The 15,341-nt window shown below is 42.7% G+C and overlaps 1 protein-coding gene across 16 annotated transcripts in view; it reads right to left on the bottom strand.

Moving 5' to 3' along the window:
- Positions 1–15,341, bottom strand: part of AASDH (aminoadipate-semialdehyde dehydrogenase) — a 58,116-nt gene that overhangs the window by 37,741 nt on the left and 5,034 nt on the right. For 15 of the 16 annotated variants that reach the window (XR_004645923.1, XR_004645922.1, XR_004645926.1 and 12 more), the window contains exons 4-7: positions 13,341–13,461; positions 11,677–12,017; positions 9,981–10,173; positions 1,868–2,109 (exon numbers count right to left, since the gene is read on the bottom strand). Coding sequence is in view for 11 of the 16 variants with exons in the window: in XM_034772268.1 (XP_034628159.1) it covers positions 1,868–2,109; positions 9,981–10,173; positions 11,677–12,017; positions 13,341–13,461 (897 nt within the window). In the remaining 5 variants the exon portion in view is untranslated. Of the gene's footprint in view, positions 1–1,867; positions 2,110–9,980; positions 10,174–11,676; positions 12,018–13,340; positions 13,462–15,341 lie in introns of those variants that run through there. The other variant, XM_034772275.1, reaches the window with a different exon arrangement.

Below are 15,341 nucleotides of genomic sequence, written 5' to 3'. Positions count from 1 at the left end.
ATCAATATCAGATTAACAAGAGATATCATTTGTGCAAAAGAAGATGCTCGTTTGTATTCAGCAAACTTCATAAAATACATCTAGCACAGGTTACACATGTAACTAAGGATGCCAGGCAATGGGTGTGCTACCCCATTTTGGGGGGCCATTATATTAAATTTATGAATTTAATATGTCTGATTGTGTTCTATTCCAGGGAGGAGGATTACCACCACTCCTATAGGAATTAAAAACAGTGGGGGGTAATTAAGGTGTGCCACTTAAGATTAAACACCAAAAGCTAGTTACCAACCCTTGCAGTGGGTTTGCTTATACTGGTTTAAGATGGGTTTTCCAGGCACTAGAAGACAAAGAAAGGGCTTTTGGTATAAATGGATGAGCTTGAACTGACACAGGGCCTTCTTTCTGATCCAACAAATAGACAGGACCTTGCAGAAAGCATAGAAAGACTTGCGCCGACTAAGGCCCCATGAGACTGACATGTTTTCTGATATGTTTAGTGTGTGTTTAAATCTGTTGATTGTTTTTATTATGTTTTCTCTGTAATACTTTTACCTTAATGTGCTTATTAAGACAAAGCTGTGTGGTAATTTGTAACTGCTGGCAGCACACTGTTCAGAGCCCTCAGAAAGAGAGGAATGCACAGGCACTTGTCTTTAGGCAGACTGGCTTGCTGGAGATATAGTGTAAGGCATGGATCTGTGCAGACTTAAAATCCCAATCACAAAGGAAAGACTCAGGGCTGCATCCAAAACAGGTAATAGCTGAGAGCTGGAAACCTCAAGGGACCACGGAGGGGAAATACAGGGTAGTTAATTTGAAAGTGTGACCATGGCTACATATTTCAGAAAGCAAAATGAAAACTTCTGAGGGTCAGGAGCATCATGCAGTGCCTACACATTTCCACAGCTCCTATGAGAATTTCTAAACCCTCTATAATTAATAAGTTCCCTGACCACAAACACCAGGAATTATATGAAATTAGTAGAAAGCATTGACAGAATGGTTAAAGTATCATGCCAAAGAGACCAAGAAAGCCATTAGCAATGCATCATATGTCATGTGCTGAGAGAGGATGGAAGCTAATTATAGTATTTACTTAATTTTACTGCTAGGTTCTGTACTGTAACAATATCAACTAGACTCACCTGTTCCTATATATATGAAGTTAACATAACCTCTGTTAAATTTCTTCCAGCATAAACAGCCTTCTCATTACTGAGGAAACCATGTGACTCAGTGTATAGTGCACTAGCATGTGAAACAGGCGACCAGGTTCTATTCTCAGCTCTTCTTCAGTGAGCTGGCACAGGCCTGCTGCAGGTTTTTAACTGCAGTGTAGACATACCCTGAGTTACTTCAGAAAATCACTTAGGATCAATTTCTGCTGCCCTTACTCATAGAATAATTTCAAAGGAACTATCTGCTGAACAGTAAGGTATGCCATAATGTGAGGATGGGTGAAATAATAGAACCCTTAACTCCTATGCGCCTCAGTTTCCCCATCTATAAAATGGAGATAATGCTTCTCTGCTTAGCAGGGCACTTTGAAGTGAATGAAAAAGCATATGTGTGCTAAGTATCGTTACTACATCTATTATTGGATTTTCAGGTCAACTTTTTACAATAATTTTGCAAGAAACCACTGTGAAAACATAACATTTTGAAATGGATAAAGCCAAGCACCACTACTATTTCTAAACCTATGTTCATCAGCAGTTATCCTTCCACATATGCAACTTCCAGCCAAGTGAATAGGGATTCTGCCTGCAAAGGGCTTGCAATGTTGGGCCCTTAATACTTGATCACTAACAACTGCAAACTTTGTGTGTGCCAAAGCAGCTAGCAAAACAGTGAAATTTCTCACCGAATATCAGAGCTAAGAACTTCTTCAGGAATCCTGTAGCATGTGGCCCAGCTTGATACTTCTGTAATGCCATAGAGATTAAAAACATGTGTTTTGTTTTCCCTGCCCTTCCAGCTTCTCAAGATATTCAGTGCAGGAAATGCTTCTCCACCGAGGGCTAAGACACGGAGTGAAGTACTGGCAGACAACACAGTTGACTTAATAAGTTGAGCTCCAAATCGTCTGAGAAATGTTGGTGTTGCCTGAGCAATGTTAAAAAAAAAAAAAGCATGTGTCACACACAAAAAGATATTTATGCTCTTACAGGTTATGGAAAACTGCAGGCCTACAAACACACAGTAAGCTGTAATATCTCAGGCAATTCTCAAATACAGCAAAAAGCCAAACAGATTCATGATACAATAATATCCATCATCAAAGTGCTGAACAGAACTGCTAACGATCTGAGTGGTGAGAAAGGATGTTTGTAAGAAAAGGAAGATTATCTTGGATGGAATTTTACAGGTGTAGATTGTTATCCATTCAAAGGAGTTCTTCGAACTGTTTTATCTGCAGGTCAAACAGCAGCTGACTGTTGATCCATGTGATACAGGCCCTGATTCTGCTTTGGGATCCATTAATACAAACCACTTCATCCATGTGGAGTCCACTGCATTAACATGGAATTCTGTGTAGGAGCAAGGGTCACACTAATTTATTCTAATGTAGGATCATGGCCATATAGTGCAACTTACATCTAAAAGAAGAAATTACTCACTTTGTGCAGTAACGGTGGTTCTTTGAGATGTATGTCCTTATGGGTGCTCCACTGTATGTGTGTCCGTGTCCCTCCACTGCTGATCTGAGAATTTTGGTAGCAGTGTCCGTTTTGCACATACATGCACTGCCTCCCCCATCATGCTCTGCCACAAGGCTAACGAGTGCTATGCAGGCAAACCCTCCTCAGTTACTTCTCTACCACAGAGTTTATGATGAGAACTCCAAAGTAGAGGGGAGGTGGGCGGGTCATCTGTCCAGGCCACGTGGGAGCAATCAGTATGATGTTTGCTTTCTCTCATTTTATTTTCAAACGGGACTTTTAGCAATAGAGGGAATGGGGAAGACATAAAGAAGGCCCTTGTCCCATGGGAGGAGGAGAGCGTCCTCTATGGAGTCCTGGCCAATGCCCGCTCTGGAGCAGTACCATGGACATTTCTTGCTCTGGTAAGTAGCGAACAAGTCTATTATCGGCATCCCCCATCATCGGAATATGTCTCAGAGTACTACTGAGTCTATCTCCCATTTGTGGCTGTGTGGGAATTTGTGGCTGAGACGGTCCACTGTCGTGTTGTGCATTCCCAGTAGGTAGGCCACTGATATTGTAACATTGTGGGAAGTGTACCAGTTCCATAGCTTTAGTGCTTCCCTACAAAGGTAAGGCGATCTGGCACCTCCTTGATGGTTTATGTAATACATGCATGCTATATTGTCTGTCATGACATTTGTGCGTGTACCTCTGATCAGTGGAAGAAAGCATAGGCGCCGACTCCGTGGGTGCTCCGGGAATGGAACACCCCTGGAAAAAAATAGGGGGTGCTCAGCACCCACCGGGATGACCAGCTGTTGGCAGCCAGGGATCAGCTGTTTCGTGGGTGCCTTGGCAGATGAGCTGTTTCTTTGTCAGGCAGGTTCAACTGTTTTGTGCCTCCCTGCTCCAGCAGGGGCTGAGTGAGTTACATGCACACACAAAAAAAGCCTTAGGGTTAGAGGTGGGCGGGAGTGCTGGGCTATCAGCAGCAGTGCAAACAGCTCCTGCTCACCTGGTGCCGCCCCACACCTCTTGGGCTGGTGGTCATGGCGTTCACCTGTATGGCAGCTCCCTGCCAGCCAGGCTCGACTCCGGCCACAGGAGGCATCAGGTGACCCAAGGGAGCCCAGCTAGGCTAGGGCTGGGGGTAGGTACAGTGTCAGATTAGGGGGAGGCGAAGCCCCGGATCCTGGCAGAAGCTGCGCTGGGGAGGGGAGGAGAGGTGGAGGAGGAGAAGCCCCGGACCCAGGCAGGAGCGATGTTGGGTGGGGGAGGGAGAGGGGAAGAGGAGTAGAAGTGCTGGACCCCAGCAGGAACTGCACTACGCAGGGAGGAGAAGACGCAGGCCTGAAGCCCCCAGCTCAGGAACCCCAGCCACCCTAATGGCAGAAGCTGCAGGGCTGAAACACCGACCCCCCTCTGTGCAGAGCTGGCTTGAACCCCTCTCTCTCCCATCCCCGCACTCAGAGTTGGCTCTTACTCTCAGACTGTGGAGAAATTCAGTCCAAATCTACCCACCTTGGTATCTCCATTTCCCACATCATCACACAGCCATGAATGGATTTAGCCTAGGAGGCAGGGTCAGCATTAGCCCCATTTGGCAGGTGGGATCTAGGGCACATAGAGATGAAGTCACTTTCCCAAGGCTAAGCAGGGAGTCTGTGGCAGAGCAGAGAATCAAACCCAGAACACCTGAGCCCCAGGCCTCTGCCTTAACCACTAGACAACCCTTCTACCTGGTTTGGCTGACAACTGAGCCCTGGGAGGGCTGCCAAGGAGGACACACCAACTAAGGGTACCGCGATAGGCCCGTTAGAGTGTTAGGTAATGCAGTGTCTCTGGGGAGGAAGCCTTGGTGCTATGCCATATCAGGGCCATGAGAAAGAACTAGACACTGTATACCCCTGAAGGGGGCACAGAGTGTGTGACTCAACCAGAGGGCTGAGTCACTGAAGACTCGCCGAAAGAACCACTGGCCAGGGGATTAGGGGGGTGGTGTGGGTGTGAAGGAAATGGGAGGGGGCGCGCTTGCGAGAGGTTGGTGCCACCACCTTGCAAGAACTGAAAGAAAAGCAGACTCAGACCCAGAAAAGGGGCACCCATGAGAGGTGGGTACTGCCTCATTCAAAACTGAGTGATTGTAGGGACATATCTGCCAGAGAGGGAGGCGCTTGAGAGAGGCGGCTTTATTATACCAGAAGTGAGATCTTCGTACCAACCCTGATCTACAAGGATGCCGCCCCACTACAGGCACTTCCAGTCCCGGTCATAGAGGGTGGATTTCAGGTGATGTTGATGGCCCCTTGAGTTCACCACGTCCACAATGATCAAACTAGGAGGCGGGTGGAAGAAGAAAAATCCTGTGTCTTTTGCTGGCATGTAATTTTTTAAAATCAGGCCACTTGCACATTGGCGGGACCGATCCAGGGATCTGCCATATGAGTTTGGCGGAGTCCAAGAGAGCCTCGTTAATAGGGAGGGCTACACCGGATGAAGCAGAGGAGTGTAAAATGTCTAATATTTTATGGTGTGACTCGGTCATCTTTTGTAATGGTAGTTTTAATCCATCTGTCATGCTCTGAGCTGGCTCCTGGAAAAGCTTGAAGTCATCTGCCAATGGGGGCATAACTATCTCATCTGGTGATGACTAGGAGAAGTTAGTCTGGGACATAGCTACTCCTTCAGCTGCTGAATCGAGGGCATCAGAGTCCCCATAACTGTTAAGAAAGAAACAAGAGGCTGAAGTCGAGGAGGAGGCTCTCTCATTGTCTCCTGATAGGCCCAAGCTAGAGCCACGGGAGGCATGGTGTCTATGTGCTTGCCAAGGGTCCAAGTAAGGCCACAGAGGGTGGGAAGGGTCCTGAAGGTGGGTACCATGGCTGCCCATACCCAGGGGCCTGACGAGCGGTCTGGTTGAGGTCCATACTGGAAAGGGGTACTGTAGGGTGGATGAGAGAAGCAACAGGAGACTCTGTCTTCTTGGTCACGGTCTTACTCAGCACTTGAAAATGGGGGTGCATGGCATGTCATCTCTGGCGAGCCTGGAGCTCTGGGTGGATTCAGTACTGTGACCCCTGTAGCAAGCATAGGTGAGTCCAGTACATCAGACACTGAAAGGTTTGTCGTGTACCAGAAGTCCAGCAGTGTCATAGGCATTGGTACCGGTAGTGATTAGAGGTGCCAAGACGTCTGCACCGAGGAAGTTGGCGATTCAGTCATGAGTGAGCAGTCTGCTGGTGTCTAGCATGCGGAAGACATACCGATGTATATGTCCGCACTGAAGGAGCCTTCCTCAGGGAAGTTATCTAGTTTTCTCACGCCCCGTTGGTACCAATGATTCCTGGCCTGTGCCCATCAGGTCCTTAGGCAACCCAACACGTTCTGGTGGGGTTGTGTTGAGCGAGCTCTGGGTACCGGATTTAGACAGCTTCAATGCCGTCGGTACTGATGGTACTGAATGAGCCAGAGATCATTTTCGTCTCAGTCAGGGCTCACTGTGGGGACTTACGGCTCTTTCATTAGAAGCCTTGTCTGAGTGGCTCATGGTTGTATTCTTAGGCTCACCTCAGAGGGTTGCAGTGAGGATTCCGGCTGGCCGGCGTCTTAGCGCAGCAAGGATGGTGATTGGAGGGCCACTTCCATTCTATTCTCTATCCTTCCTGGATCTGGGTTTCAATTGTTGGCATAAAACATACTTCTTGGGGATGTGGTTCTCTCCCAAGCAGTTGACACACTGAGAATGACCATCACTCACTGGGATAGATTCTTTGCAACTGAGACACTTCTTGAAGCCCAGTGAACTGGGCATACCCTGTGTCCGGGGAGGTCCCTAGATGGGGTGAGGGTGGGGTTGATGAAAAACAAAGGGTTTTTTTTATTATTATTAAATAAAAGATAAATGAGCGAAAAAGGGAGCTCTAAAAAGGTAGCTAAAGTAGAGAACGAATTAGCAATTCTATAGAAGGTGGCAGAGCATGGGGGGGGGGGGAGGTGCATGCGCGGACTGAACGGACAATGCTATTAAATTCTCTGATCAGCAGCCCAGCCAAGGCAAGGAATGAGTTATAACTGGCAAGAAATGTTAAAGACGAGAAGAGGTTCTGCAAATATGTCAGACAAAAAAGAAAATCAGGGATGGCGTGGGCCCGCTGCTCAATGGAGAAGGTGAGTTGGTTAACAGGAAAGGATAAGAAAGTGGAGTTGCTCAATGTCTACTTTGCTGCAGTCTTCTTACAAAAAATAACGTGACCAACCTATTAGCGAAGTGACAGACAAAAAGGGGAAGAGATGCGGATCGGGATAAGTAAAGAACACGTCAGAGGTCTTCTGACTAATTTGAATGAATTTAAGTCAACGGGGCCTGATGCTATTCACCCGAAAGTGCTCAAGGAATTAGCTCAAGAAAGCTCGGTGCCACCGACGATATTTGCAAGCTCATGAATGACAGGAGAGGTCCCAGAAGACTGGAGAAGGGCTAGCATAGTGCCCATCTTTAAAAAGGGGGAAAAGGAGGAGCCGGGGAACTATAGACCAGTCAGCCTGGCTTGATACATGGAATGCTACTAGAGCAATGTATAAAATATTCCTTTTGCAAATACCTGGAGGATGAAGAGGTGATCGCTAGCAGCCAGCATAGATTTACCAAGAACAAATCATGCCAAACCAGCTTGATTTCCTTCTTTGACAAGGTAACTGGTTTGGTGGATAGGGGAAATGCATTGGACATAATATACCTGGAATTTAGTAAGGCTTTTGACATAGTCCCACATGACAGTCTCATAAGTAAGCTGGAGAAATGTGGATTTGGTAGTTCTACTGTTAAGTGGATACATAATTGGTTAAACAACTGCAAACAGAGTAACTATTAATGGAATGATGTCAGACTGGAAGGAGGTCTCAAGTGGGGTTCCACAGGGATCTATTTTGGGTCTGGTGTTATTTAACATCTTTATTAATGACCTGGATGTAGGACTAGAGAGCAAACTGATCAAATTTGGAGATGACACAAGAGAGGTTGCAAACACTTTGGAGGACAGAACTCAAATTCAAAGGGATCTGGATAAGTTGGAGAACTGGGCAATAGACAACAAAATGAAATTCAATAAAGACAAACATAAGAGCTACACTTAGGGGGATAAAACAAACATGTACAAATACAGAATGGGGGATAACTGGCTTGGCAGCAGCACTGCTGAGAAGGATCTGGGAGTTGTGGTGGATCACAACCTCAACAAGAATCAACAATGCGATGCAGTTGAAAAAAGCAAATGCAATTCTGGGTTGCATTAAAAGAGGCATAGCATGCAAGTCACTGGAGGTGATGGTACCACTCTACTCAGAGCTGGTTAGGCCTCAGCTGCAGTATTGTGTCCAATTCTTGTCGCTATTGTATAGAAAGGGTGTAGTGACAAAGATGATCAAATGGATGGGATGCAAGCCATATGAACCAAGGCTGAAGGAACTGGATATGTTTAGTTTGGAAAAGAGGAGATTGGGGGACTGGGGGCGGGGGGGACAAATCCTGCATCTTGGAAGGGGGTTAGACTAGATGAGCCTTGCAAGTCCCATTTAACCCAATGGGTCTACGAAAATCACAGCCTTCTATTTAATAGGTAGCACTCAACAGTCCATTAAAAACTTTGATGGCTCCTAAATGGACATGATTAAGAAAAGGACAAGCATTAATTTTTCCACAAGTTTTTTCATGGCTTTGCTCAAGTCTGTTCAGAAACATCAGAATCCTCACAGGAACGTCAGCCTTGAAGTTTGAGAAACACTATCACAGAAATTATTCGTCAACTAAACCCTAAAGAGAACTTGTATCATTTATTTCACTAAGGGCCCTTCCCTTTACTGATCAAGATAGTGATCAAACTCAAGGAAATGCAAATTAAAAACGTTACCAAAATTTCCCAACCACCATCAACCCTAAAAACAGTTCAGCTGCTTAAGAAACATCTGACTTGCTAATTATGGCTACAACTTAAGAGAAATAGGCCAGGGAAAAAAAACCTCTAAAAACATCAGGCAACACAGTGGTCAAGATGTTTTAGTGTGCCAGGAAAAAGTCTGTGTAGAAGTACCCTGTAGTACCAGGATTTTACTTACTCCCTCCATTGTAAACCGAGAAGAAGTAAGAGGACCTGACAATTAATATTTTTTAACAGCTGGATTATTTTTGCTGTGGTATCTTCACTTAATTGTTAGGTAAACCTGAATTTACACCCTCAATCACCTACTTCCTCCTTTTCTCCAAGAGAGAAGGAAATCTTTAAAAAGAGTGTGTGCATGCAGGATGGAAGGCTATACAAATGACTTGGGAGTTGGAGAGAAGATATAGAGGGCTGGAGGCAGAACTGAAGAAAATACCCTTTCCTATGCTGGCTGGGTGTCTTCCTGGTAAAAGTATTGCAGTCACAATGTTAATTAAAACTCTGTCACTTTAAGAGGTTGTGTGGTTTCAATATTAGATATGCCTCACTAACCAGACTATTAACATATTACTGCCTATACATAAAACAGATATCCTGCTTAAAGTTTTAGATTTATGAGAAACAACTTACATAGATCCACCTCTCCGCCAAGAGCAGAGATTTTTAATTTTTTTACTCAAGTATTAGCTGTTGCATAGTACCATATCATACCCCAGAATATGCAGTTGGGCTTATTCAGTTAATAAGGATTACAAAGGACTATTATTTCTAGTATACTCTACAGGCAAATTAGATTTTAGTCTGTTAAAATTCAGTTCACACCGGAGGAGATCTCTCTCTACCACAGGAAATGAAGCCAGTGCAATCTTGGGTGAGCTAACAGCTTATAAACAGCCAAATTTACTGGGGAAATAATCATTCTGATTCTTATTACTAGCACTTTATCATGTTATAAATGGCACTATTGATGCATACTTTAGTTTATCGTGTTTCTGGCAATGGGACTATTTCCAGGATTAAGAATTACTTAGGGCTGCAAGATCAAGCCCATTATTTGGTGCCAGAGTGAATGTCAGCGGAAATTAAAAAGCTACATAATTAGCAGGAGCCTTCAGCTGAATGTCAGCCCTGTCTTCAGTCAAATCTCATCTGTCATACATCACTGAGAACAATCCTTTCAAATGGTAATTTCTTAACTTTATGAAGCTCTAGTGCTCTGTAGCAAAGAGGATAACAGATGCATAAAAACTAAAGGGAACTGATGCCGCAGTAAAAACTTCTTTATCATTACTGTCTGGTATCTTGCAAAATCTGCACACACAGGCAAACAGAAAGAATAAGACACAAAATACATCCCTTGTATCTCAAGAGGACCCCATTGCGAATGGCTTACCTGCAATACTGTCACCCTGTGACGGTGAAAAAGAGCAGCAGACAACTTAAGAGGCATCATTTTTATGGGGTTTGGTACTATAAGCAGAGAGGCTCCACTTGTCAGAGCAACGAACAACTCAACTACAGATGGATCAAATGTCAGAGGTGAGGCCATGAACAGCATATCATGTGGTGAGATCTTAAATAGGGATCTAAAATAAAAAAAAAAGGCCAGAGTTATTAAGCCTGGTGCATATAAATGCTGGTAACTGGTTGGCACTATTTAAAAACAGAAGGGGATCTGAGTTGGAGTACTTGTATGGCATAGCATCTGTACCTAGATTAATAAAAATGTAATGCCAGAAGGGACCATTAAGATAAACTAGTATAACTGCCTGCATACACAGGAAAATTTCACCAAGTGGTTCTTGCATCTTCAAACCCATTACTCCTGGTTGTGCTAGAGCATATCCTTCAGAAAGGCATCTGCATCTATGTTCTGCATGCTGGGGAGGAAGCTCTGTGCAGATTTTGAAGGGTCTGTGCTCATTCATCAGTGCCGCTCTGTATCTACACTCCATATTGGGCTAGCAGCGTTTCCATTACTAGTATTTTTGAGCAGGTATTTACCAGAACAAAGAAAAGCCAAGAAAACTAGAACAGGAATTAGGATTTAAAGAGGAAAATAATTCCTATATGAGAACTGGAAGGAGGTATCGGAGAGTCACAAGTTCAAGTTTCTGTATCTATTTCATTTAGAGTACCAGCAATAAAATGTCTATATTATGATCAACATGATATCTGGGACTAATAAAATCAGGTCAAGCATGTTAAGAATAATGTATAACCAAGCAAAGTAATAAATATTATTCTATTTAGAAAATGACAAAGAAAGTTTGGAGGGAGAGGGGGAGCCACAAACACATAACTATGAGTTGCCATTGAATTCAAGACCAGAAGGCACCATTATGATCATCTAGTCTGACCTCCTGCACATTGCAAGCCACAGAACCTCACCCACCCACTCCTGTAATAGACCTATATCTTCAGGCTGAGTTACTGAAGTCTCAAACCATGATCTAACAACTTCAAGTTACAGAGAATCCACCATTTACACTAGTTTAAACCAGTGTGACCTGTGCCCCATGCTGCAGAGGAAGGCGAAAACTCTCCAGGGTCTCTGCCAATCTGACCCGGGGAAAATTCCTTCCCAGCCCCAAATATGGCGATCAGTTAGATCCAGAGCATGTGGGTCTTCAATTCCAGTTGGCTTCAACTGTTTGCAGAATGAATTTGTGAAGATTAACTTCTATTGTACTAAAATTATTCTTGCCTCAGTCATTCCTGGTAGTTCAATACCATACCTGATACTAGACTTTGGCACAGTCCCCCCCCTTAACCACAATTTTGTAATCACCTTATTTTGCAATGTACTTTGTGAATGTAAAATATGATTACTTGCAAGTTAATAAAGCTTTCCAAAGGGCACCAATTCCTGGCTTTATATACTTACTCTTGCAAAAGCTAGCTTTTGCAATTTTTTCCTTTCCTTTACAGACCAGTGAAGATCACCTCCAGTGAGGTGATTCACAAAATATAGCATGACTATAGCGATCAGTGACAAGCAAATACAAGCACTGTTATTTTGAAAAATCTCACCTCTAATTGTCAGCCATTTGAAAATATAAAAAGGATAATTTGGAAAGTAAACTTACTGAAGATGAAGAATATTTGGCACAATACATTTATGAGGTACTCTGACTATTTTGGGGATCCCTGTAGTTCCTGATGTATGCAAGATGTATGCCAAAGAACGTTGCTGCCTGACATCCGTGTACCCCCTTTGTGATGTCTTTGATTTAAGTTGGTCCAGGTCAGCTACGTAATCTGTCTCCCAATTACTTGCAGCTTTGGAGAGTCCACTTTTGTCTTCTGCGCCATCTAACAGCAGATTTACATCAACATCATTCCAATTAATTTGAAAAAGAGTTAAACCAACATCATCTATTGCAAAAGAACTCTGGTAAAACCAGCCAGCGTGGGATATTTTGAATTTCTGTAAGAGAATAAAATAGTTTACAGGCAAGTTAAAGGCAAAACTCAGTGCACAGTTTTACGGTCTCCATTCCCATATTGTACTACTAACAATAAAAATAAAAATTCTCAAAAGTGACTAGTGATTTTGAGTGCCTCCACTTTTGGAAGCCCAACCTGAGACAGTTTTAAGAAGTCTGGTTTTCAGAGAGCAGCTGTTTGCTCCTTTTTATAAAAATTGTGGATGAATTTAATACTCATAAAAATGATGATCTAATAATCAGTAGTAAATTAGATGTTGTACAGGTTTTCTCCAAGAGTCCTGCATTCCATCTTGACAGGAAACACCTACTGGGGAGGAAGACTGGAAGGGTTCCTGAATACCAATGCCCACCATTGTGGAATGTGTTACAAAATCATGGAAGTGAATAAGTGAACCAGAAAATAAGGTGATGTTTAGAGAAAAAGCATCCCAAGTACTTCACATTATCTGAAAGTGTCTGTGACAAACTAAGGTAGATCACCCTTGTCATGCTGGCAAACCAGTTGCCAGTTCATGTCAAGGCCTCTGGGTCTCAACAGAACACTGACAAACACATATCTGGAACTTCCTGTGCCCCAAGAGGTAGTAGGTAGGTTAAGAGGAGAATTCTCCTGTCGATCTAGTGCTGTCTACACTGGGGTTGTTGGTTTAACTAGGTCACTCAGGGTGTGGATTTTTCACAACCCTGAGTGAGGTAGTTATACCAACCTAATTTCCTAGTGTATACCAGGCCCTAGTCTCCAATGGGAGGTGTTATCGCCTGTCCAATAAAGAAGGCCCAGCTTCAGAGGAACTACTGCAGAATATCATCGATTATTATAGGATTGGTTACAAGCATTGTCTTCGGTGTGAGATTTAAAGTGCAACTGACCTTGGGTAAGTGACATCCTTTGGGATTGGGAGAAACCAGTAATACTGTTGTGATTTTGGGCGTAAGAGACCATCTATCACAAAGGCAAGCTTAAATGGTTGGTACCCAAGGAGATCGGAGTACCCAAGGAGACTGACGGTCACTCCACATTAAGACTGTAATAGTGCCTGAGGAGTTTATACTTGATAATTGGTTGGTGAAATCTAAGTATAGAACTCCAAGCCAATTTGGGGTTTGTTCCCTGCGTCTTAACAGTCTCCCCTAAGGTTGAGAACTCGTTTTTGACCCACTACAGAACAGCTTGAAAACCATTCACTGTCAAAATGAAGACAATTACATCAGAGCTCTTGGTAAATAAAAGGCAACTAACTCAACTGCTTCAATTTTCTAAATCCCATTTTAATGTTCCTTTTAGGATCCTTAACACTTACATTTATTTTGTCATTCTCAACAAGGATATACCGGAGGTTACATTTCTTCATAAAATAGTTAGATAACACTGGTGGTGCATCTGGATCAAGAGGAAAATATGCAGCTGGAACTTGGAGGATTCTAACAAGGCAAAAATTCTAGTCAATTAATAGCATTGTAAAAGACAAAGAGTTAAACTATATCTTCATTTTTACATAAATTCCACAGATGCTTCTTTTATGCTATGAGGTTCCTTAGTCTCCAGACATAGGCAGCATATGAGCCTTTCGTTTGGGGAGGCTTAAATGTGAGTGCCAGAAGCTCCCTAGAAGTGTGGGGGGGAGGGCCGGGGGGTCCCCGCCGGAGCCTGGATTGTGGCCCAGCCCCTGCTCGCACCTCTTCCCCTGAGGCTTTCCTCCCCCCACCACTGCTCGCTCCTCTTCCTCCGAGGCCTGGGTACAATATGTAGCACGTGTGTACATGGAGCAGATGCACAATACATGCTAGGAACATCATTGTTTTATTCTCGCAAGTTCATGAGATCTGGCTTGTGAAGATTTGAGTTATATAATCTCTTCCCTAACAAAGACAGATAAGTATCATCCCACTGTCATCAGTTATGCTTCTTTCATACTGCTGTGTTTCTTCAGTGCTTACTATTATCACTACTGTGCATATGAACCACCTAGTGGCTTAATTTACCAAATAAGAATTCTTGGCTTTTTGTCATTATCAAAAAACCCTGAGCATCCAGATTAATAAAGCTGATGGTATATTAATCAAGTTTTTAAAATTCTGCTGAGGTTTCATTTTTGAAAAAAAAAACAAAACTATTACTATTTGGCTTTCCCTTACAAATTAATTCTCATCACACTAAGTATTTTGCTAAACAGAACAAGGGATAACTGATTCTAAAACACTACATGAACAAAACCAGCCAAATTTGGGAGAAAGAGCAAATAAAGGGATCAGCAGTTGGTATAAGGGCATGAGCCCAGGTTCAGTACATAAAGCTTGTTTTAACTGTTTTTTTTGCTTTCATCAGTGAAGTTGAGCACGTGCAGGAGAAAATGCCATTAAATCTAAAGGTGCATTACACATGCATGAACAGTTAGTAAGTACACACTCATTGGTCAAGGAACTTACAAGTTATACTGGTGAAGTCAGTGGAACCTTTAAGCACTTGTAATTCAGTACACATGTGTGACATAATGCCTCCCAAAGCACCAAGAATTGTGACCACTGCTGCACACATTGGTCACATGTTAAAAAAATGTTATGGTTGTGACACAGTTAAAATAAAGAATTAGGAAATGCAAAAGTTAGGATTCCAGCAGTAACATGAATTTAGCCATGATGCACATCCCATGTTTGATATATTTTATGATTAGGCCTGGAAGAATATAATTTTTATTTTGTTATGATTTTGATAGATGTCTGTTTATTTGTATGCATTTTTAGATTATCAATTTAAATTTTCACAATTACACAAAATTATGGGTTTTAAGCATTTTTAAAAATCTATTTATAATTTTCCCAGTTGCAGGAAATTATGGAGCAATGGTAAGATGATAACTGAATGACTGATCTTGAGATTCAAAAAGTTAAAACTTTATAAACTTAGCACACAAATTGCCAACACCACATGTCAAAATATACAAAGTATATTTAAATCAACAAATCATACCTGTTTTTAAGATTCATTCACTAGTCCATTTGTGAACAAGCCTAATTCATAAGTCTAAATTACTGTTTTTTTTCCTCTAATATGTTCTCAAGCAGTATTTTTCTTACTTTGCCTATCTGTAAATTTTGATTGTGATCTATGGAAATATTGCAGCATCTTTTTAATATGTAGAGTGAAATCAAGGTTTACTGACATTTACTGATAAAAATCAGATTCTTTCAAACCTATTTCTGATGTATATGGTAACATTTTAAACTAGTTAACCAGAAAACAAGGGAACAGAAAATAGTGCTCATGTGCAATATTGTTGAACTAACAGTAGTGTTGAAGCCTC

The sequence above is a fragment of the Trachemys scripta genome, chromosome 5, assembly GCF_013100865.1.
Source record: "Trachemys scripta elegans isolate TJP31775 chromosome 5, CAS_Tse_1.0, whole genome shotgun sequence".
NCBI classification, from domain to species: domain Eukaryota; kingdom Metazoa; phylum Chordata; order Testudines; family Emydidae; genus Trachemys; species Trachemys scripta.
This window is presented reverse-complemented; position numbering and strand designations above follow the sequence as displayed.